We start from the raw sequence: 23,525 nt of genomic DNA on the forward strand, positions 1-23,525 counted from the left end.
CACTCACTCTGGAGACCTCACAGAAATCCTCCTGCCTCTGCCTCCAAGTGCTGGGATTAAAGGCGTGCACCACCAACGCCTTTGAGGCCAGCCTGGTCTACAAAGTGAGTTCCAAGGCAGCCAAGTCTACACAGAGAAACCCTGTCTCGAAAAACAAAACAAAACGAAACAACAACAACAACAACAAAACTGCCCTGGATAGTCTATTACCCCATGTGTAAAACAGGCAGGTGATTTGGGCTGTAATTTTGAGGTTCTGCGTTTACCCACTGACCCAGTTCGGAGCTGTACCCACAGTTTACATATTGGAAGAACATACTTTTCGCAGTAAGCCTTTGCAACGTAGGAATTCGAATGAACGAGCCAAACTGAGAGTGGACGTCAAGGTGGAGGAGATGACAAACTTCTGAACGCGTTAGGCGGCTCAAAAACAAATGGAGAGGTCGACAGGTCAAAGGTCTCGTTTCCGGTCAAGCCTTCCGCAAACCGGAAGTTCCTGTTCAGGTCCCCGCCCTCCAAACCTGGTTCTCCTACTGGAGATTGAAAACTCGAGGCGGAGCTTCAGCCCTAAGAAGGAGGAGCTTAAGGCCCCGCCCTCCCAATAGCAGCCGATGAGTCTTTCTAGCTCAGCCAATCAGTGCTAGGAGATGATCAAATTTAAAGCCCTCACCCCCAACCTGGCCGAAGGCCCGGGCCCTGCAGAGAGGCGGGGAGAAGGGCGGGCCCTGGCCTCGAGCGTACCAATCACAGCGGGAAGCCTGCGAAAGGGCGGGAGGTCGCACCAATCAGCACCTGCAGCCGCGGACTTGCGGAGCAGTTGGCTACAGTTGTTGCAACTTTTTCCGAAAGCTGGGTTTCCCGGGAGATTCCAGGCGGTGACAGAGCGGGGCCATGGCTAGAGGTATTTGCTAGGGTGGCCGGCGCAAGGGGACTGCCTGGCGGGAAGCCGCACTGCACGGAGCGCTCGGCGCGGGAGCGGCGGCTCGCAAGCATCCACCTACGGTGGAGCGCGGGGACCCGGAGGGACACGGGACCCTGGATGCTCCCGGAGACCGTTCCCCGGGTCGGACAGCGCTGTCCGGTCTGGACAAGTGGGCGCCTGCGGTTCAGCCAGTCTCCCCGGAGCTGGTGTGTCCCTGTGTCAACGCTCTTTGGAAACTTGAGCGCAGCGCCCCTCCAGGGAACGGTTGTTATTGAAGCCGCGAGCCTGGCCGACGGAGGAGGTGACCCCGAGGCAGGGCGCAGATTGCTGACCTGTATCCGAGGCAGGGAGCTCCCCTGAGTCAGCTCTGTGCGGCGGGGTCAAGTTGGGAATCAAGTGGTCCATTTCGGGGTGAATCCCGGGTCCTCCTAGTGCCTGGCGGAGCAGCCCTTCATCCCGTATCTGGGTTGTAGTACTTCAGCCCACAGGGGATGCGTGGGTGGACTGGTGCGGCCGCGCGAGGCAAGTCCCATCTTTAAAGACACCATTTGCTACCAGGAAAAGCGACTGGTTATCTCTAGTCACTCTGTCTCAAGCGAAAGAACCCAAAACTTGAGCGTGAGCGGAGTGTTGTGTTGTTTTAAGTTGGAGTATTGCGTTTTTATTTAAATGGCAAGACCTAACGTGTTAGTGGGAATCTCCCTTAATGCAATGTGTTCTGTATAGTAATAATCATAGATTAAATCTCCACTCATTAAGAGAATATTTATTGGCCCCCTTTGCATACTCTGAACCCTATTGCATCATTTATTCTCCCAGCATTCCTATAAGGTCTTGACTTCTCGGATGCTAACCAGAAATGAGGCATAGTGAGCCACGTTTAAGTGTTTCATAATCCGGTTGACAGAGAAATTTAACACTAGTCTCGTCCTCCCGCCTCTATCTCCTAGCTTAACTCCAGCACCTTTTCCTTTTCGTTATTTTGAGAGAGTCTCACTATATAGCTCCGAGAGAAATGGAGCTCGTTATGTAGACCAAGCAGGCATCCAACTTGCAACGATCCTCTTGTCTTTACCCCTCAAGTTCAGGGATTACAGGCATATACCACCACACCCAGTTTAACACTACATTTTTCTTTTTTTTTTAATTTGTTTATTAGTTCTAGTTAGGGAACAAGGTTGTTTCAAGTCCCTTCTCCCTCTCCCTCTCCCTCCCCTTACCCTACATTTTTCTTAAAAAAAAAAAAAAAGTAAGCATCTAAACACATTTGATTTCCTACTTCTCTTTTCCTATTACCACAACCTAACCCCCCTTTTTTTACTTTTTTATTTTATTTATTTATTTGTTTTGTTTTTTCGAAACAAGACAGGGTTTCTCTGTGTAACTTTGGAGCCTATCCTGGCACTCGCTCTGGAGACCAGGCTGGCCTTGAACTCACAGAGATCCGCCTGCCTCTGCCTCCCGAGTGCTGGGATTAAAGGCGTGTGCCACCAATGACCGACTTTTTTTACTTTTAAAATTTCATTATTTTCACTTAATGTTTATGGGTGTGCATATGTGTCTGTGCACTACGTGTGCCTGGTGACAACAGAGACCAGGTCTTTTAGGGTGTCAGGTCACACTGAAACTGGAGCTACAGAAGGTTGTGAACAGACATGTGGGTGCTGGGCATCAAATCTGAGTTCTCTAGAAGGGCAGCAAGTGCTCTAAACCACTGAGCCAACTCTATGCTCTCACAGAAAACCATTCTGATCTCCAAGGGCAGTGTACACGTGTAGTACACCGGCGTACATGCAGGCAAAACACCCGTACATTAAAAAAATGAAGTAGTGTGTGAGTGCAAGTAAAATTTGATTTGATTGAGTTGTGTGTAGGGTGGCAACAGCCTTTAATCCCAGCACTGTAGTTAGATCTCTGAGTTTGAGGCCAGCCTGGTCAACAAAGCAAGTTCCAAGACAGCCAGGGCTACACCAAGGAGAAACCTTGTTTCAAAAAAGTAAAACAACAACATAACCCATGATTTAAATTATAGAAAGAAAACTATTATTGAAATATGGGAATAATTATTATTGAAATCCAAACATTTTATTATCTCAGTTAATCTATGTAAATTATTTCATTTTGTTCTTCAGAGGTGAAGTCTTTAGTTGAAGACTTTTGACGTGCTGCTGCCTCCTCCCTTTCCGAGCCAAAGCTAAGGGGCAAAGTTGTCCAGTTTCTATTTAGTAAGGTTTATGACCCTCATCAGTGTGTGTGTGTGTGTGTGTGTGTGTGTGTGTGTGTGTGTGTGTGTTTGCTTTATTGATATTGAATCCTAGAGCCTCACACTTGTTATGCAAGCACTCTTCCACTTTCTAATCTCCCCCCCCCCTTTTTTTTTGAGATAGGGTCTTGCTGTGTAGCCTTGGCTGGCCTGGAACTCACTGCAGACCAGGCTAGCCTCATACAGAGACCTGCCTGTCTCTGCCTCTGGAGTGCCGAAGTAAGAATATATACTATGACACCTGTCCCAAGTCTGGGTTTGGTTTTGATTTCAGGCAGAGACTCACTTTTTAGCTCAGGCTGGCCTAGAATTCAGGCAGTCCTCTTGCCTCAGCTTCTTAAGTAGCTGGGTACCAATCAGGGCACTTGGAGGCCTGGTGAATCTACCTTACTCTTGTGTATCATTGAATTAGATACTAATAGGTATAAATATCACATCCTTTATGGTACATCAAATGAAAAGACCATGGTTTTTCCTCCTGAAAATCACTCTGGGGGAGGTTGTTTGTTTTTTAAGATTCTGGAGATGAAAAGCGGGGCCTGGTGCATGCTAAGTCAGCGCTGTACCATTGAGCTTCATCCTTAGCCCCTAGAAAGTCCATCCTTGACCAGGTGTGGTGATACACCTACAGTCTCAGAAGTTTGGACACTGGGGCTGGAAATTCCTGAGAGTTGGAGGCCAGCCCAGGCCACAGTGTGAGACTCCCAGCCTCAACCCCCAAAAAAGAAGAGGCCGAGGAAAGAAAATAGAGATGTTCATGACACAATGAGGGTCCAACTATGTATGTATGGCATTTGAACAAAGTACGTGCTGGGTAGCCTCTCTCTGACTTTGAAGAGTAACTTGTTGTTTTGGATTGTTGTTTTATTTGTTGTGTAACTTTGGAGTCAGGAAGGCATTTACAGCCCAAATACACTCTCTTGGCTTGGCTTACAGGAGTGAGCCACTGTATGCTTTATTTTGAGGACGGTCAGCTCATCTACTCTTCTCCATCTCTTCTGCCCTTTTAAAATTGTTCCTCTTTCTTCCACTTTCATCATCTCCACATGTTTTACGTCATCATCCCTCAGCAGCTAAAGAATACAGATTTCTTGTAGAGATCTATTTATTTATTATGTATACAGTGTTCTGCCAGAAGAGGGCACCAGATCGCATTATAGATGGTTTGTGAGCCACCATGTGGTTGCTGGGAATTGAACTCAGGACCTCTGAAAGAGCAGCTAGTGCTCTTAACTTCTGAGCCATATCTCCAGCTCCAAGAATACAAAATTTTATAACATGACTTTTACTTTCCTGTTCTCCCTTTTCTCCTAGGAGCAACTCCATAATAGTTTCTATGGCCTACAAGACCCACCTCTTCTCACTCCCATTCCCCACCTAATTGCCCTCCATCATTTTGTTTTTTTTGTTTTTTCAAGACAGAGTTTCTTTGTGTAACAGCCCTAGCTGTCCTGGAACTCACTCTGTAGACCAGGCTGGCCTCGAATTCACAGAGATCCACCTGCCTCTGCCTCCCGAGTGTTGGTACTAAAGGTGTGCACCACCATCGCCCAGCTGCCCTCCATTCTTTTTATGTTCACTGCTATGTATACATGGGCTGGAACAAAATATGTATTCAGTAAATGTTTGGTAAATGGATTTGTATACTTATGCTGGCATTTGAATTCAAGAGAAGCAGTACCCATTCTTTATGGTAAAAATGTGATTATATAGCAGAAGTGGGTTCTGATCCCATTTCTTCCTTGTCACAGTATTCTCAGGCAAATCAGTCATCTGCTCTGAGCCTATTTCAGTAGCTGTGAAAGAGGAGTGATAGTGTATTAATAATCCGGTTTTAACTACATGGTGATGCCATATTAAAGGACCTGACACACTGCACTCAGGCTATTTTAGTTATTGATGATATTGTCTTCAGGTTATGGTTCTCTGAAATCCTAGGCAACAGTAGAGTTTGTATTTCTCTCTTGTTTTTTTTTTATTTTTTTTGAAACAGTATTTTACTTTATACCTCAGAGAGGCTTCAAACTTGCATCCTTCTGCCTCAGCTTGCCAAGTGGAGACTAGAGGCGTGGGATAGTTCATGTTGTTTGTTTGCTGTTGTTACTTGCAGAATTGGGGATTGAACTCAGGGCTTTGTGTGTGCTAGGCGTAGGCATGTGTTCTACCACTGAGTCATATCCTTAGCTGTTTGTTGATAGGATGTTTATTATATACAGGTGCAAGCAAAGGGTGGCCTCTGTATCGAGTGGTTTTCATAGTATCCATAGCCTGTTTCTAAGTGCTGGCATGCAGCAAGAGCATGGAGTTAAAGTAGCAACTGAGCTGGAAGGGTTGATGTACTTCAAATTATAAATCTTGTGTGACCTCAGCTGTGGAGGCACGTCTGCTTGGTTTAACCTGGGTGTTTGAGTGTCACTTTGGAATCTTCTACTTCCCGATAGTTTCCAGTATTCTAGAGTGGTAGGCCCTGCAAAGGGATGGGAAGTTAGAAGCTGGAGTAGGCCTCTAACTTTGAAAGCTGTTTATTAAAGCAAGCTGATGCATTGTTAATGTTCTGAGAACGGCTAACCCTAATCCTGCAATCCTTCTCAGTATTAGGCCTTTTAATAGGAGGTAACGTGAAGAGGTGGCCCCCAAACAGCCCTTTGTTGTAGAATTTGGAAGATCCCTCGGGTAGGTTATGGAACACAGGCTTTGTGGGCTTAGCTACCAAGACATAGAAGGCCAGACTTGGAAAGTCACTTAGCTGTGGTTTGTAAGGCAGGAGCTGGGTACCTTCAAGTGTCTTGTTTGCCTCAATGACTTTGCACAAATACAGTGAATCTTTGGCTGTGAGCCCGCATGCCCTAACAGAGGCACTTCACAGCTGCACAAGGCAGTAAGTAAAGCTGACAGACACCAGAGTGCCTGGAACCCTGCCTGCCTAAGGCACTTTTCTTACAGGGAGGGCCGCAGGAGCAAAAGGTGGGTAATCTGCTAAACCCCCTGCCACACGGTTTGCCCCTCCCACTCTCAATTTCTTCATCTGTAACGGATAGTTGTGGCTACCAGTGCAGTCCTCTCTGATCTGTTGGCCTGCGCCGGAAACTGGGTTGCAAGAACTTGGCCAGGTCCCTCGCTTCTATGAGCCTCAGTTTCCCCATTTTTAGGAAAGAGGTAATAACGGTCTCTGTCTTCTTCGGGTTGTTCTGAGGTGTGAACAAGATAGCATGGCAGAAGCACTCCAGCAAACTTATCAAGGCCAGGCAGGGCTCTCCTGCTCCTCTGGGCCTCCTACCGGCCACAGGCAGAACGCCGGTTAGGAGGAGGGCCCATCTCTTCCTGGTTCTGTGCCCCCCCTAGATACTCCCCACCTTCCACCGGGATGCCCACAGGGTGGACGCCGGGGCTCGCGTGAACATCCCACGCATGCAGACGCGGCCTCGTGGCGGGCTCAGGGAGCCGTGCAGTTTCCACGCGGAGTGGCCGGGGGCGCGCGCGCAAGGGGGCGCGCTGAGCCGGGATTGGCCGCCGCGCGCCCTCGCGCCCGCCCCGCAGGCGCCAGGCAGCGCCGCCCCTGCCCGCGCCGTCCCCGGCTTCGCTCCGGGCCCCGGCTGCGGCGCGCGCGGGCGCCCGGCCTGCTGCGGGCCATGGGCGAAGCGGGCGCCGTGGGGCGCCGCCGGCCATTTCCCGGGGCGCCGCGGCGGCGCTGGTGGCGGCGGCAACAGCAGCAGCAACGGCGGCGGCAGCGCTGGTGGCCGGGCCGCGGCGAGGGCGAGGGCGCCGGCCGCGCCGCCATGGGCCTAGCTGGGCTGCAGGTGGGTGTGTCGGGCCGGGTGCGCGGGCTGGGGCGGGCGCAGGGGGCCCCAGGACGGGCCGGGTGGGAGGGCGCCGCGGCGAGGGCTCGGGCCCCGGGACGGCGCAGCCGGGCCCCCTGCGTGCGGGCTTGGAGACATGGCTGCGGCGAGCCCCGCGGTCCCGCTGCCCGCGCCGCCGCGCCCTGAGCGCCCCTCCCCCGCTTCCCCCGGGTCCCCCCTCTCCAGGCAGGAAGATGTGCAAGCCCCGCGCGGTGGAGGCGGCAGCGGCGGCGGTGGCGGCGGCGACGGCCCCGGGCCCGGAGATGGTGGAGCAGAGGGGCCCGGGGAGGCCCCGCAGCGACGGGGTAAGCAGGCTCCCTCCCCGCACTGAGCAGCGCCAACCGGGCCCGGGCCTCGCGCACGTGGGCGCAGCGAGGGGGGCCCCCCCCTTCGGCGCTCGCCGGTGAGACCGGCTTGGGGCAGCTTCCTTATCTACTGCTTGGTTAGGAGTGGCCATCTAGCTCCAACGTGACACTGGCAGTGACTAACCTCGAAAAGTTTGACTGTGGCCTTGTGGAGCTTTCAGTCCCTCCGGAGACCTAGGGTCCCAGGAGGTGGATGCCTTCCAAGGGCGTGGAGGGCCTGCTTTCGTCCCTCAAGAGTTAGTAGTGTCTGATTTGGTATTTAGTGGCTTACCAGGCAGCCAGGCCCTGCGTTGTTTCTGGGAAAGCTCTCCTGTGTGTGGTCACTCCAGTAGAAGCCCCACACCCAAAGACACCAGCACACGAGTGACTTGTACCGACAACCCTCCCTCCCCCCCTCCCACCCCCCAGCCTGCCCCAGTGTGAGCCAAGGTGCGGTTTGCAGTGGAGTGACCGCCCTAAATGCGCTGGCCCAGAGCCTGAGCTCTCATTGGCCTCCCCATCACTCAGCCACAGTCCTGGGAGGCGCCGAGCTGCAGTGGCTTGAGAGAGGCCAGGCCTGGCGCAGAAGGTTCAGGCAGTGCACAAGTCCTCCCAGCTGGCCTCAGCACCAAGTGGCTAATCAGGTTCCCTTAGGCCTGTTTCTATGCTAGTGGCTGACTCCCTAGCCTGGGGAGTTAACCCCTGACTCAGCCCAGCCCTTCAGATCCGGTTTTCTCTCGGTCATTCTGACCTCCCTGCTGCTGATAAGTTCGCTCTTTCCTTAAACGGACTGGACCTTCATGTACTGTCTTGTCCTCCACTGGCCGGATTTCCTTTAGGTACCAGATTTAGAGAGTACATGTGTTTGGAAACCTTGGGCTGGGGCTGCAAAATCTGCCAGTGGTCTCCTGAGAGAGCTCTCCTGGGGCTGGCATCTCTGGGTTGGTCTGTCCTGGAATGGTGATGCCATCTGTCTTTTGTATTCTTCTGTTCCCTTCTTCCTGTCAAGTGCTGTGAGATTGTCGTTTTCAAGCCTCTTTGAGAATATGTGTTTGTCTTTCTAGGAGAACGTGTTTGCTGGGCAGTCAAAGATCTATGCCTACATGAGTCCCAACAAATGCTCTGGAATGCGCTCCCCTCTTCAGGAAGAGAACTCAGTTGCACATCACGAGGTCAAATGCCAGGGGAAACCATTAGCTGGAATCTACAAGAAGCGAGAAGGTAAGCCCTGACATGGCCCCTTTCTGCCTTCAGCTGCTCAGTTTGCCCCCTCCCCCCCCACACACACACCTTTCCAGGGCCAGGTGTGAGGGTGATATGAACCATATTCCTTCTCACTAGTGAGAAGCAAACACAGGTGGAAAAGAGTAAGATGTGTCAGGGTGTATGTCCTGTGGTCTGACAGGTTTTTCCAACCTTGACAAGAGTTAGCATATCCTTCAGGCGTGTCTTGCCACATTGCAAAAATAACACACCCGACCTGCGATTTTAGAGGCTCATGATTGTTAAGAATGCAGGAAAATCGAGTCCAGGTTGTGCAGAGCAGGTGAGTGCAGTGTGATGTGAACTCGGTATCAGCTAACTTACCTTGTATGGCGGGCCCTGACCCCATTTCTACAGTGTCTTTCCATTCAAGTGATCTGCGTTATTTTCCAAAGCAGCACGAGCCGTGCGTGAGATCTGGAGTTAAATATTGGATGTAGGCTGGTGGCAGGGCTTCAGTGGTGAAATACTCATCTGGCATTTGAGACCCTGGATTTGATCCTGAGCACTTTACAAAAAAGGAAGGGGAGGAGGGATGAAAGCCAAATCAGAATTGCAATGATTTCAAAGCCTGGACTATAGTATGAGATTTTGTCCCACCTCACTGCCCAGAATAAGAAGGGCAGGGATGTAGCTCAGTGGTATAATGCTTGCCTAGCAAGTGTAAAGCCCTAGGCTCAACTCCTAACACCACAAAAAGAAAATTCCACTTAGTCCTATGAACAGGGTGAACCCTCCAAGAGTCTTACTTTCTTCCAGATAGTCCCTTTTAAAGCTCTAATGGGGAGTCTGAGGCTCCTGTCTACCCCCACACCTCATTCCTGATAGGTGAATCCTGCCAGACAGAGCAGCGCCACCGCCGGGGCCCGTCCCCTCCTCCCCCTTTATAGGAGAAAGCTGTGTATTCCCTAACAGAAACTTGTCAGAAGTGCTAACGCCCTAGCTCTAGGGCTATGTTTGAGAACTAATGTGGGGGAGCCCTGTGCCTATTTTCCAAGCTGACCCTCGGCTTGATTTTTTTTCCCCCACCCCCATGCACAGGACTATGTTGTCTGAATCAGCCTTAAAATAGCTTAGATTCTAACTGTAACTGCCACTTAGAAGGAAGGAGGAGGCTTGGGCAAGCTGCAGCTCTTTTGTGAGCCCCAATTGTCATATCTGTCAGTTGGGCTGTTTGGGGGAGTAAGTTACAGCGTGTGTGTAGAAGGGCCTTTGATGTTGCAGCTGCCAGCTCGGCCAAACTGCCATCACCACATCTTTCTGCACCCTTATGCCTGAAGCTATTAGGAGGGCATCTACCATCCGGGCGTGGGCAGAGGACTCTGTCTGAGTCCATAGCCGCCTTATGTCTCTTCCAAAATTGAACAGAGTGAATACTATCCATATGTCCACATGATGACGGGGGCTCACAAGCCAGCTCACTGGTCCTAGTGCTGCTAAATGACCGTCATCGGAGTTTGGGGTCAAATGTACATTGGGTTTCTGAGAAAGGTCAGGCTCTCACCCAGATGTGCTGTGGCACAGACACATGTTACAGGTGTTAATAGACACTGTACTCCCAGGATTACACCTGCTTCTTGTCAAGAAGAGAGGATGGAGGGGAGTGCGACTGATCTGCTTTTAGGGTTTCTGTTCTAGTTACATTTATTTGCTTTGTATGTGTGCATGCATGTGGGTGGATGTTTCTGTGCTGCTGTGTACATGTCAGGTTCAGAGGAAGGCTCACAGGAGTCAGTTTTCTCCTACCATGAAGGTCCTGGGGATGGATTTCAGGTAAATAGGCTTGGTGCCAAGTGCATTTACCTACTAAGCTGTCTCATACCCTCCCCTCCACCCCTTCCTCAGCTTTTTTAACCTGTACTGGGATCTGAACTCAGCCTCATGCCTGTGTGGCAGTCACTTTAATGACTGCCATCTCTCCTGCTCTCCACATCCAGCTTCCTGGATAATTTTGATGCATTTATTTTTCCTCTTTTGTTTATTGAGCTATAATTCAGTTATCAAAGTTTATTTGCTTATTTTGTAGAGATAGGGGTAGAACCCAGAGACTTGAGCATATAGGCAGACGCTCTACCACTGGGCTACATCCTAACCCAAGTCCCATTCTGCCACCTCTCCCCAAGACAAGATCTGTAGTCAGGCTGGCCTCAAACTTCCCATGCAGCTAATAATGACTTTTAACTTGTGTTTTACCTCCACCTCCCAAGTGTGCTGGGAATACAGGCATGTGCCACCAGACAGGGTTTTACTATTACCTAGTTAGCTACAACCTCAGCTCCAAAGTGTGCACTTGAGTGGTTTTTAGTGTTTGCAGAATTATGCAACCTCTACCTCTTAAGTCCCGAATGTTTTCATGATTACACAAAGAACACACCCATTAAGACTTACTTTGCTGCTGGGTGGTGGTGGCACAGGCCTTTAAATCCCAGCACTCCAGAGACAGAGGCAGGCAGATCTCTGAGTTTGAGGCAAGTCTGGTCTACAGAGCTAGTTCCAGGACAGCCAGATGTACCCAGAGAAACCGTGTCCCAAAAAAGCAAACAAGACTTATTTTGTACTCCCCATCCCCCCAGCTCTAGGCAGCTCTGAAACTCCTTTCTGGGTCTGCAGTTTTGCCTGCTGCGGACATTTCATGCAAATGAAGTCATAGGATATGTATGTAGCCTTTTGTGTCTGGCCTTTTCACTTCAGCATGATGTTTTCCATAGTCTGTCTATGTTGTATGTAGTGTGTGTGTGTCAACATTTGATGCCTTTTATGGCTGAATCATAATCATTTCCCTTGTGTGGACAGACCACATTTTGTTTAACTATCACCCTCTCATGGGTTGTTTACTTGGCTAATGTGCATTAACCACCTCGTTTCATGTATAGATTTTTGCATAGACATGTGTTTTTAATCATCTTGAGTTAGATGTCTTGAGTGTAGAATTACTGGGTCATATGGCAATTATATGTTTAATTTTGTTTTCCAAAATTGCTGTGCCATCTATTTCTCTGGTTGTTACATTAGTTACTTTAAAAAGTAAATTATTGGATCTGTTTTTTAAAAATAGCATAGTTCATCAGCACAGGGATTGCTTGTACAATGTTATCAGTAGTATCAGTAAGGCCATTGGATGTGTGCCCCATGACAGGATACATGCCAGTCTGTCCATGAGACTGGCATTCTAAGAAACTCTGGGAGCTTCAACCTTTTTAGAAGGAGGGCTTGTTTGGGTAAGAACCTGAAGTGAAACATGCCAGGCAGTGAGTGGGGAAAGGAGTCTTGGCTGTGTCCGCTCACTCTGCCCATCAGTGCTACGTGACTCTTGCTTTACGAACAGAGCTTATTTCCTTGGTTGTGCAGCCGAGTGTCTAAAAGCTGGTGGCTGAGCACTCAGGCCAACGTGATCACCCACAGTACTTCACATACGGAGGATCACTTCCTCTCTCCAGTGTTTCAGTCACAACATAGATCCAAGTACTTTTGCCTGCTTGGCCTTAGTGGACACTGGCTTCGTGACAGTCCCATGATGCTGTTCTTAGCCTGTCTTAGAACACTAATGATTCCAGTGCATAGAGTAAATCCCTGTCCCCCGCCCCGCCCCGCCCCGCCCCTGCTGCAGAGAAAAGAAATGGTGGGAGTACGATCCGAAGCTCTGTGAAGTCCGATGAACAGAAGATCAAAGACGCCAGGAGAGGTCCCCTGGCACCTTTTCCAAACCAAAAATCTGAAGCAGCAGAACCTCCAAAAACTCCACCCCAGTCATGTGATCCTACGAATACAGTGGTTGCCAAGCAGGCCTTGAAAAAGCCCCTCAAGGGCAAGCAGGCCCCTCGGAAAAAGTAAGTGTCCAGAGCCCTCTCCTAACAGAGCATTTAGTCCTGTGGCCTGACTCAGGCAGCCATTGTGGTTGAGTAGTCCACTGCCAGGCCTCTCCCCTGAGTCATCACACTTCCTGGTGTTTCCCTGTTTCTGTGTGATGGGTCCAGAGGTCAAGGCCTCCCTCCCTGGCTCTTCCCCAGAGAGAGGAGTGATGAGTTTTCCTTGAAACTGGGGCCCACCTGGATAGGTGAGCAGATGGGCATTCAGGTCCCAGTGCACACGGGTGTTTGAACAACACTTACAGGGTGTTGCCTCCTGGGTCTGTGCAAGAAGTGGGCCTTATGTTTATTTACTTCCTTCCCCTCTCACCCAGGTCTCAAGGGAAAACACAGCAGAATAGAAAATTGACAGATTTCTACCCGGTGCGAAGGAGCTCTAGGAAGAGCAAAGCTGAGCTGCAGGTAGGGTCTGGTCACCTGCAGCTGGGAGGAAGGAGGTGGCCTGTGGGTTTTATTGAACTTGTGTAGATGGAGCCTGGTCTGTATCTTTTGTTCTTTCTCTAGCAGAGATCATCCTCAGCTCCCTTTGGCTTCCTGGAGGAGTAGGAGGCTTGTTTAAGACCCCTCTGGGGAGCTTTGGAGCCTGTACCTTATGGCAAAGAAAACCAGATTGGCTTTTCCAGGGTGTGTTGGCAGGGCATTTGAACCTGGGATCGTGGGGGAAGCTGCCTATTCTTTCAGGAGCTTTTTTTGTCTGCCATCTAGAAGTTTCTAAAGACCGGTAGCTTGGAGTACTTACTGATTGCTGAGCTCAAGCCAGACACATTGGTATAGTACACTCTCCTTTCTGTAAAATAGGACAGTAAAGGCCAGGTGTGAAGACACACACATAATCCCAGTATTCAGGACAGAGTTGGGAGAACTGATGTAAGTTCTCAGGAGAGCAGCCTGGTTTGTACAGCAAGTTCCAGGCCAGGCAGGGCTATGTAGCAAGTGCCTGCCTCAAAAAGAAAAAAGAGAAATTGTTGCTGGTGAGTTGTTATAAAGATTAAAGAAATAGATGTAAGTGGATCCCAACACTTGGGAGAGCTCCTGTTTGAGGTAACTGTTGGCTACATAGTAAAAATCTGTGTCAAAGCAAAATGCACAAATAAAATGACTTCCTGGAGCTAGACATGTAGCCCAGTTGGAGTCCTTGTTTAATGTGCTTCTGGAAGCTCACGATTTCCAGCACTTTATAAACTGGAGATGGTGGCTCTTGTCTATAATCCCATCGCTGAGGAAGTGAAATACCAAGAGTTCAAGGCCAAGAGGAGTGTGGTAGTGCATGCCTTTAATCCCAGTCACTCTTTGTGGCCAGTCTAGTCTACATAGTGAGTTCCCAATAACCAGGGCTACGTACAGAAACCCTATCTCAAGAATCAAACAAACAAAAAGATTAGAAAGCTAGGTTACATAAAGAACTTGAGGTCATTCTGGGCTACATGAGACCCTTCTGTTCTATGATGATGTGGGAGTGAAAACAGCAATTAGCTGAGTCACAAGAACAGACAGACAAACACACCCTTGTTTTCAAGTATGGTCAGTTCCTAGGTATCCTATGTGCCTATTTCCAGCTGAATGTCAAGTAGTTTGTAGGCAGCAAGATAGCCAGCCTGTGTGGCCCACACCTATGTGTACAGTACCTAGTACAGCAGTTTGTCAATATTTGGTGCAGTGGGGTGTGGTTATTGCGTCTCTGTTCTGAACCCCCAGGTTATGGCCAGAGGCCTCCTTGCTCCCACACAGAGTGTCAGGGTCAACTTCTCAATCTGCTGCACATCTGTCTAACTCTGAAACTCCAGGTCACCAGGTCACCTCTGCACAGGAAAGAGGGCACTGGTCCAGGCGGTTCAATCATTTCATCTGCTGCAGAGGTTCCTGCAGCATCAGAGACAGCAGATACATGGACGGAGCTACAGAGCTCAGCCATCCTCTCTTTTAATTGATGCAAAGCCGAAAGTGGGGTGGTCTGCCTCCCCCTCCTTCCCCACTTCCTTAATAGCTTTGGCTTCATTTCTTGTGAATGGCAGTGTCTTTTGGCCAAGAATGAGTTGTTATAAATGCCCGCCAGCAGTGGGAGGCTGTGCTAGGTCACTGTCAGAGGCGGGTGGCGCTGCAGAGTGGAGGTGCAGAGCCTCTGCACCACAAGAGCCCAGAGTTCATCCCAGCCAGGCATGAGCCATGGCAGACCCCACAGGAGGGCAGGGGAGCTGTTGGGTGGGGGCACCTAAGGCGGTGTGCTAAAGCAAAGCCGGACTCTTGTACCTGGAGCACAGAAGGCTGCAGAGGGACTTGTGTGACTGCAGGTCACCTACTTACCGCAGCAGATAAACTGCAGGCAGGAAAAGTGTGCCCTGTTATTAGACCAGGAACCAGTACAAGCAAGAGCCACATTGTGCCCCTTGCTGTTTGTCTTGGCACTGCTGAAAGATCACTGTGCCCCTGCTGTTGGCTATGGCAGTGAAGTGACAGCTGCCCTGGGCGATGTGGATGTGACTGTTGTTGGCAGTGTCTGTGTTCTCCTGACTGCAGAGAAAGCTGGAGGGCATAACAGCTGTCAGAGAGTTGTGATTCTTCCTAACCTAACTAGGCTAGGCTGGGGGCTGAGTTGGTGGGCCAAAAGATACCATACTTGACCAAATGGCCAAGAGTGAAATCAAAGTCCCAAGTTCTGGGGCACCTCATGGAGTTGAAGAAAAAGCCTGGCTGGGCCAAGTCAGGTCCAGAGTTCAAAGCAGGAGGAAGGGATTTGGGTTGTAGGGTTTGAGCACAGAGCAGGCAATAGAGAGATGCCTTCAGCCCCATGGCTGGCTGGCTGGCCTGCCCATTGGTGGGTGGCAACCACACTATAGTAAGAACTATGACTGGCAGTGTCCTGGCCTCCTTCTCCCTTGTGATACCTCCCGAGGACTATAAGGAACCCTTCCTACTTCTGTCCACCTTCACTCAGGCCTTGTCTAACCACTCCATCTGCATTCTGGCCTGTTTTGGCTGTGCCTAAATTACCCTGAGGAACCCAAGGCTGACTGGGTAAGCTTCAAACTCCTGGCCTACCTCCTCAGCTCAGTTCCTCCAAGCCATATTCAGCCCCAGCAGGAAGCTCCCCAGGTGCCCACCTGGGTTATATCCATGCCTCTTCCAGCTCTTGTTCTTACTCTACACACTGGGATGATTAACTGCCATGAGGTGTATGTCTGTCCAAAACTCACTCCTGACCTCTGTCCTGCTAGGATTTTCTGTGGTGAAGAGTCTCAATCCCCTGAACTCATGAACTAGGTACTTAGGCAGCTGGAGCTGAAGAGATGCACTAGAGCCTTGTCTCCGTGCTTGGAGCCCTAGTTGCAGTCACTGGTACTGCCAGGAAGACAAACTAACCTTGCATACCTTTGGATATTACCTTAGAGAGCTAGAATAGTGTGGAGAGTGGGGAGTCTAAGGTTCCTCTGTCCCCAGGAGTCTACAGTTTCTCTCAAAATGTGTCTTGACACTGCAGCAAAGGAGGAAACAAGCAGGCAGATGGATGAGGGAAAAGGTCACTCTAGGCAGGAAGGACAGCTGCTCAAAGGCCTAGAGGCGGGAGACCTGGCCTTCTGGAAGAGCCGGCTCTGTAGCTGGTGGAGGGGGTAGATTAGGCGGTGGGGGAGGTGGGGTGGTGAGGCTTGTACCTTGTACATAAGATACATAATCTTGTGCCTACATAATAAGTCTGGGCCAGCCGCGGTGGCGCACGCCTTTATTCCCAGCACTCAGGAGGCAGAGGCAGGATGTCCTATGTAAGTTCGAGGCCAGCCTGGTCTACAAAGCTACACAGAGAAACCCTGTCTCGAAAAATAAAAAGGGCTGGCATGGTGACCCAAGTCTTTAATCCCAGCACTTGGGAGGCACAGGCAGGTGGATCTCTGTGACTTGGAGGCCTAAATGATCTCAAAACAGAAAAAGGTAATGGGGTAATGGTGGAAAGGTATAGGCTAAAGCAGCATCCAGGTGAGCATGGTGGTATGCTTCTATAGTCTCATCACCTGGGAGTCCTCCATATAGTGCATAGTAAAACCCTAATTCTAAAATTTCATGGAAAAATTACAGAAGCAATACTGATACTTCTCGGAGACATGTTTTATCATTAACATCTTGAGTCATTCTGTGAATTTGTCACTACCAGGGAAGCAGTATTGATGCTGTTAGGTGAGCACTCTGCAATGAGGTGACTTCTTTTCTGTTTCCAAAAGGACTGGTTTTGGTGTGCACAACTTTAATCCCTATACTTGGGAGACAAAGGCAGGCAGATCTCTGAGCCCAGCCTGGCCTACATAGCAAATTCCAGGACAGTCAGAATTACATAGAGAGATCCTGTGTTTAAAAAATAACAACAACAATGATAACAGAGAACAGGGTTTTTCTGTAGCTTTTGGATCCTGTCCTGGAATTCACTCTGTAGACCAGGCTGTCCTCTAACTCCCAGAGATCCACCTGCCTCTGCCTACTGAGTCCTGGGATTAAAGGTGTGCACCAACAGATTGTCCTATGCTGGCCCAGAACTTCCTATGTAACCCAGGTTACCCTCAAATGTTTGAACGTCCTACCTCAGCCTCCTGAGTAGCTGGGATTATGGACATAGGCCACTAAACCTAGTTCATGGGTGATGGTCGTTTAAATTAAGTCAGAATCCATAATTTCTGTTTACTTATTTACTTAGATTTGTGGCATTCGTGTGCCATGGTTTGGGTGTGGTGGTCAGACAGGACAACTTTAAGGGAGTTGGTTCCCTCCTCCTACTGTATGGGTTCTGGGAATCAAATTCAGGTGGTCAGGATTGGCAGCAAATGCCTTTGCCCATTGAGCTATCTTGCCAGCTCTAAAGTCCTGATTTTTAGATCCTGGTGAATTAAACATTTTTCAAAAGTACTGTACAGGACAAACAGCATGTTTAAGGCTGTGTAACAAATACGTGAGGTAATAAATGATAAAGATTTATTCTCTGTTACTGTTCTTAAAGGTTTCAGTTCATGAGCTGACCCTGTTGTATTGGGTAGGCAGCATATCATGGAGGAGGAGCACATGGGACAAAACCACTTGCCTCATTGCTGAAAATGAGACAGTAGGCAGGAGCTCCACTGTCCCATACAGGGTACATCCCCAGTGACCCCCACTAGGTTCCACCTCTTAATGGTTTCAGTGCCTCGCTGTAGCACCACAGGACAGACCATGCATTTCTCACAAGGGCCTCTGGGAGACACTTAAGATCCAGACTAGCATGGTCTGCTGATGTCTACCTATAATAATCCCACAGTCTGGAGCCTGGGGCAGGAGGATTATGAGTTCACAGCCAGACTGGGCTTACACAATGATTCCCTGTCTCAGAAACCAACAGAAACAAAGGCTTAAAGCATAACAGGCCAGAACTGTGTCCTTCCTGTCCCAGGCGTAACTAGATGATGGATTGCTCATTGCAGATTGGTGAGGAGAGGTATGCTTAGGGCTCAAAGGTTGGCCAGAACTTGGTAAGTCAATGCTAACACTGTTCTTTTATTTCCATTCCACCCAGTCTGAAGAAAGGAAAAAAATTGATGAGCTGATTGAGAGCGGGAAGGAAGAAGGCATGAAGGTAAGTAAGGCCACAACATGATTGCACTGTGGTGATGACCTCGCCACCCAGCACATGGCTGAGACCATCCCCAAGGCTGCCTTGACTACACATGGTCACTGGGAGTAGCACCCCTTTAGGTGTTAAAGAGCCACATACAAAAACTCCTGTGAAGCATGCATGTCAGGAAGGGAGCACAGAGGCATCGTCTTCTTAATTGTGAGGAGATGTCCATGGTAGAACATACACTTTTATTGATTTTATTTTTCTGTGTAATGAGTGCTTTTGCTGGCATGTATGTCTGTGCACTACAACTGGAGTTGCATGGTGGATGGTTGTGATCCACCATGTAGATGCTGAGAAATGGTCCTGGATTCTATGAAGAATAAGTGCTCTTAATCACTGCACTATCACTCAGCACCATTTTTATTTATTTGTTTGTTTGTTTGTTTGTTTGTTTGTTTGTTTTGAGACAGGGTTTCTCTGTGTAGCTTTAGAGCCTGTCCTGGCACTCGCTCTGGAGACCAGGCTGGCCTCGAACTCACAGAGATCCGCCTGCCTCTGCCTCCCGAGTGCTGGGATTAAAGGTGTGTGCCACCAACGCCTGGCCTCTCAGCCCCATTTTTAGATGTAATATTTACAAAGGATTTATTTTTATTATATATACGTGTGTATATCTTCCTATTTTGTGCAAATGGGGTGGGGTTGCCCACAGACTCCAGAAGAGGGTGTCAGAAATTTTGGAGTTAGAGTGGTTGTAAGCTGCCCAGTATAATACACTGGTGTGGGTGCTGGGAACTGAAACGGGTCCTCGGCAAGTGCTCCTGACTGTTGAGCCATCTCTCCAGCCCCAGTTCTGGTTTGGTTTCTTTGTTGTGTTTTAGGCAGTGACTCTCTCACTAAGTAGCTATGAAAAAAGAAAGGTGCAGTGGGATGGTGGCAAAGGCTGTTATCCCAGCTACTTAGGAGGCTGAGGTAGGCCAGTCTTAAGATCAAATCTTGTCTAAGATATGGAGTCGGTTTCAATAGCTGGGTGATAGAATGCTTTCTAGCACGGGCAGAACCCTGCATTCAATCCCTAACCCTCACCTGCTAAAAAAAAGTAACAAACAAAATATGAAGAGAAGATTGAGTTTATCCTAAACTGTTGTCCCCTGGTGAGGTCTCGGGTCCTTGCTTTTCTCCTGATGGGTCTTGTTTTGTGTTGGTGCTGGGGATTGAACCCAGCACTGTGCATGCTGAGCATGTGCCAAGTCCCAGAGCCCCACTCAGGCTCTCGGGGTGTTGTATACACATGTGGTATGGGTTAGGGGAAGTAGCTCTCCAGGGTGTGCTGGCAGGTGGATCTGGCTTAGGAGTCGGGTTGAAAAACTTCCCTTTCACCCATAACCTAGACTCTCAAATTTAGTCCTGGGCCCCTTGAGCAACCATCAGTTCTATCACTCCATTTGTAACCAGTGTAAGGAGAAACACCAGAGGTATTGATGGATCATGAGAGATTCAGATCGCTGGACTTTGCTCCTCCCCCAATAAGCAGAGAACCTCATGAACCAGAGCCCCCAGTATCACCATTTGCTAGCTGTGTGGTCTTGGACACATGAGTCTGCCTTTCCAACCCTCATTTTTTTAATCTACAGAATGGTATTTTGCCCACTTAGCAGATTTTGGCTGGGAGCCTAAATATGAAATGCACTTTATAATGGACGTAAAGGAGCTCTTTTACATGGTAGGATGGGAGTGACCTGAAGCTAGACCCAGTACTTTTAGTAAAAGCTGTTAAACCATTACACAGTGTGGATAGGTTTTATTTTTATTTTGTTTTTATTATTGCTTTTTGTTGTTATTTTTGTTTCTTGAGACAGTGTTTCTCTGTGTAACAGTCCTGGCTGTCCTGGAACTTGCTCTATAGACTGGGCCGGTCTCCAGCTCACAGAGATCTACCTGCCTCTGCCTCCTGAGTACTGAGATTAAAGGCAAGTGCTACCACTGCCGCCAACATGGGCTTTATTTTTATTGAAGCCCATCCAGTAGAGTTAGTTTAAAAAATGTATTCCACACTTCCTGAAAGACACTATGCCTGGTGACACCTGAACTCTTATGGTCTTGTTACCCACTGACAGATTGATCTCATTGATGGAAAAGGCAGAGGTGTGATTGCCACCAAGCAGTTCTCTCGGGGAGACTTTGTGGTAGAATACCATGGGGACCTCATTGAGATCACCGATGCTAAGAAGCGGGAGGCTCTGTATGCACAAGACCCCTCCACAGGCTGCTACATGTACTATTTTCAATATCTGAGCAAAACCTACTGGTGAGTACTCTGTGAGTGGCCCTGGGGCCACTCCTGAGTCTTTGATCAGTTTCCTTACTTGTTATGATTAGATCAGATCTCTCTATGTAGCCCTGGCTGGCCTCAAACTCATCAGACTCCTGCCTCAGCCTCCTGAGTGCTAGGATTGCAATCGTGAAGCACCATGTCCAGTGAGATGGGCTCCTTTCACCTCTCCAGTTAGTTTTTGGGATTGGAACTATGCTTAGGCGGGAGGGGACTTGTCGCCTACAAGCCTGCTAGGCAGCTCCCAAGGCCTCTCTCCCTCTGGGCATTTGCCCCAGTAGCTCTACAGAATGGTAATTGCTTCTTAGGCTGGGGTCAGGGAAGCTGATTTCATCCATTTATATATTTTGAAACACTAAACATACCTCACCTCCATAGAGAGGTCTTTGGGGTCTGTCTCCAAGCTCTCCATGCAGAACTCTATGGATTCTCCAAAGTAGCCTTTGGAAGTAAACTTTCTTCACATGAGGCTGTCAGTCCACATCCCACTAGAGTGGTGTGGATCAAGATCCCCAGCAAGGTTAAAAGCTTCTTTACCAGTGTAATCCCCTCTCGCTCTCCCATCACACCAGTGTGGATGCCACTCGAGAAACTAACCGCCTGGGGAGGCTGATCAACCACAGTAAGTGTGGGAATTGCCAGACCAAACTGCATGACATCGACGGCGTGCCTCACCTCATCCTCATCGCCTCCCGAGACATTGCAGCTGGGGAGGAACTCCTGTATGACTACGGCGACCGCAGCAAAGCCTCCATCGAAGCCTACCCTTGGCTGAAGCATTAACCATGTGGCCTCCCTGCCTCCCTGCCACCCTGCCTCCTTCAAAGGACAAAGTGCCCTCAAAGGGAAATGATTTTTTTTTACACACTTACTCTTAGCTAATTACTTCAAATGTTTTTAAAAAGTATATTAAAGATGCCTTTTCATGTAGTATTTAAATATCTGTTACAGGTTTCCAAGGTGGACTTGAACAGATGGCCTTATATTACCAAAACTTTTATATTCTAGTTGTTTTTGTACCTTTTTGCATACAAGTTGAACGTTTGTGCTTCCCGAGCAGTCTAGGACTTGGCACAGGTGGTTTTAGAGAATGGAGTCGAACATGAACTAGGAAGCCGGGCTCTGCCCAAGATGAAAGCCAGGACTCCCCCACACCCCACATCCAAGGACAGGCGGGTGTGAGGGTGCTGCCACCACCCATGCACAGCCTGGACGGGATGTCTCCAAGCTCTTGTTCTCCTCATCGTCTTGATAGGCATACACATTGACGTGTATGAATATTTTTTACAAAGGTTTCACAGTAAGCTAGTCTTCCCCTCTGCTTTCTCCAAAGCTTACTGAGCCCGGGGTTTGGAGGCCCGGCCGGGAACAGACCTCTTCACATGCTTTTGGCTTTTCCAGGCACCTCGAAGCATCAGGGTGGGCAGTCAGACTAGAGGCAGGTCGGGAAAAGCACTGTTCTCCTGCCCCAATGGGGCAGGTCTCCTGAAACTGCATTAATTCTTTATAGAAATGTGAACACTGAATTTATTTTAAAGAAAAAAAATAATAAAAAACCAAAACATTTTAAAAAAAAATCAAAAAAAAAGAAAAAAATGAAAAAAAAAAACCACAGAAAACAACTTATATGTATATAGGGTTTGAAGGGAGTGAAATGACTGCTTTTTTTGTTTTTGATTTGTTTTTTGTTTTTGCTTTTTTTTTTTTCTGGGGTTCCTTTATTTTTATCTTTTTGGCTTGGCTGGCTGATTTGTGTAGAGAATATTTGAGATGGTACTTTATTCTAATCAAAAGTAAGGTTTTGTAGTGGGACCAGAAATTACTAAGCCTGTACCCCACCCACCCCATCCACAACCCCGATTCTGCTGCGTGGAAAGTTCTCTACCTGCTGAGTATCCCATGAAGATGCTGGCAGCCAGAGGACCAGGATGATAGTTAAGTTCTTAACCTGTGATAGCAGAGGTAGGTGACTTTCTTCTCCCTGGGAAGGACTAGTTCTCGCCATTCACCTTTAGTCTAGGGGCTGGGGCTCTGGAGCCAGGTATGAGAACCTACCCTTGTCCCCAACACCTCCCCCTAGCCCCCAGCCTCATGATGGTGCTACCTAAGAAAGTCTTCCCCACACCCCTTGCTAGCCTGGTCAGTGGTCAGACTTGGAGGAGGATCCGAAAGGAGGGTGTAACTGTGAGATAAAATGTCTTGGTTGTACCTGTTTGTGGCTTAGCTTTGTATTTAAATAGCAAACAAAAAAGGAAATAAACTTGAAAATTATTTGTCATCATAAAAATAAAGCAAAAAAATTAAAATATTTATTGCCAGGCAAGGCCACCTATGTGTTGTTCTTTTTTTATGAGGTAGGGATAGACTAAAATAGGAGGGGATGGGTGTTCTTTTGTTTAAAAAGAAGGAGAAATGCTGAGACAGACATATGACTATAAGTTTATTATAAGGCCCGGCAGAATGGGGAGACTAAGAGGAACAGGGGTAAATGGCTGACCGCCATGGCCGGTCACCATAGAGAGACAGAGCGGGACAGAGAAACAGAGGGCGTAAATGGGCAGGGGCCTATCTTTTAAAGGGGTCCTCTGCACCTGCGTGCAGACTTAGTTCCCATGGAACCTTGGGCTGACCAGGGTTCTGCCTGAGTGGATTCCCCCAGGTAACAGGGGCAGGCCAGCATAATGCCTGAACCTTTCAATGGGGATGGCAGGTTCAACCTGAAAAGGCTTTTTTTCTTTGTTTTGGAGCCTGTCGTGCAACTGGGTAGACCACGCTGGCCTCGAACTCAGAGATCCACCTGCCTCTGCCTCCAAAGTGCGCCACCACTGACAGCCCAGGCTTTTCTCCTTATTTGTTTGTTTGTTTGTTTGTATATTGGCTTTTAGAGACAGGGTTTCTCTGTGTAGCAGCACTGGCTGTCCTGGAACTGAGTACTGCCTCCCAGGTGCTGGGATTAAAGGTGTGTGCCACCATGTCTGGCCTGTGAAGGTTCTTGCCCTCAGGCCTGGCTACCTCAGTTCTGAGTTTGATCCAGGCCTTCCCCCGACCCCAGAAGGAGAGAACAATCCTCAATTATATTTTGAACTTTACACATACTGTGGTGTATAAAGAAATATAAAAAAAGACATTGGAC

The 23,525-nt window shown here is 48.8% G+C and overlaps 2 protein-coding genes across 6 annotated transcripts in view; one reads left to right on the plus strand and one right to left on the minus strand.

Annotated features, from left to right (window-relative positions):
• Positions 1-7,748, minus strand: part of Sbno1 (strawberry notch homolog 1) — a 76,554-nt gene extending 68,806 nt beyond the window's left edge. The window contains exon 1 of the mRNA XM_027413914.2: positions 7,658-7,748. The gene's annotated coding sequence lies outside the window, so the exon portion shown is untranslated. The remainder of the gene's footprint in view (positions 1-7,657) is intronic.
• On the plus strand, positions 795-22,715 carry Kmt5a (lysine methyltransferase 5A). 5 transcript variants are annotated; one of them, XM_027413919.2, is made up of 8 exons: positions 883-901; positions 7,208-7,326; positions 8,430-8,586; positions 12,236-12,455; positions 12,809-12,896; positions 18,019-18,078; positions 20,178-20,368; positions 20,965-22,715. In XM_027413919.2, exons 1-8 carry the CDS (start codon positions 892-894, stop codon positions 21,173-21,175), a joined length of 1,056 nt encoding a protein of 351 aa, XP_027269720.1. In that variant the 5' UTR covers positions 883-891; the 3' UTR covers positions 21,176-22,715. The 5 variants fall into 5 exon arrangements, with proteins under 5 accessions (XP_027269722.1, XP_027269720.1, XP_027269719.1 ...); XM_027413922.2 differs by lacking the exon at positions 883-901 and adding an exon at positions 6,965-6,982; XM_027413921.2 differs by lacking the exon at positions 7,208-7,326 and having other exon boundaries at positions 795-901.
• The last annotated feature ends 810 nt before the right edge of the window (positions 22,716-23,525 follow it).

The sequence above is a fragment of the Cricetulus griseus genome, chromosome 4, assembly GCF_003668045.3.
Source record: "Cricetulus griseus strain 17A/GY chromosome 4, alternate assembly CriGri-PICRH-1.0, whole genome shotgun sequence".
Lineage (NCBI taxonomy): Eukaryota > Metazoa > Chordata > Mammalia > Rodentia > Cricetidae > Cricetulus > Cricetulus griseus.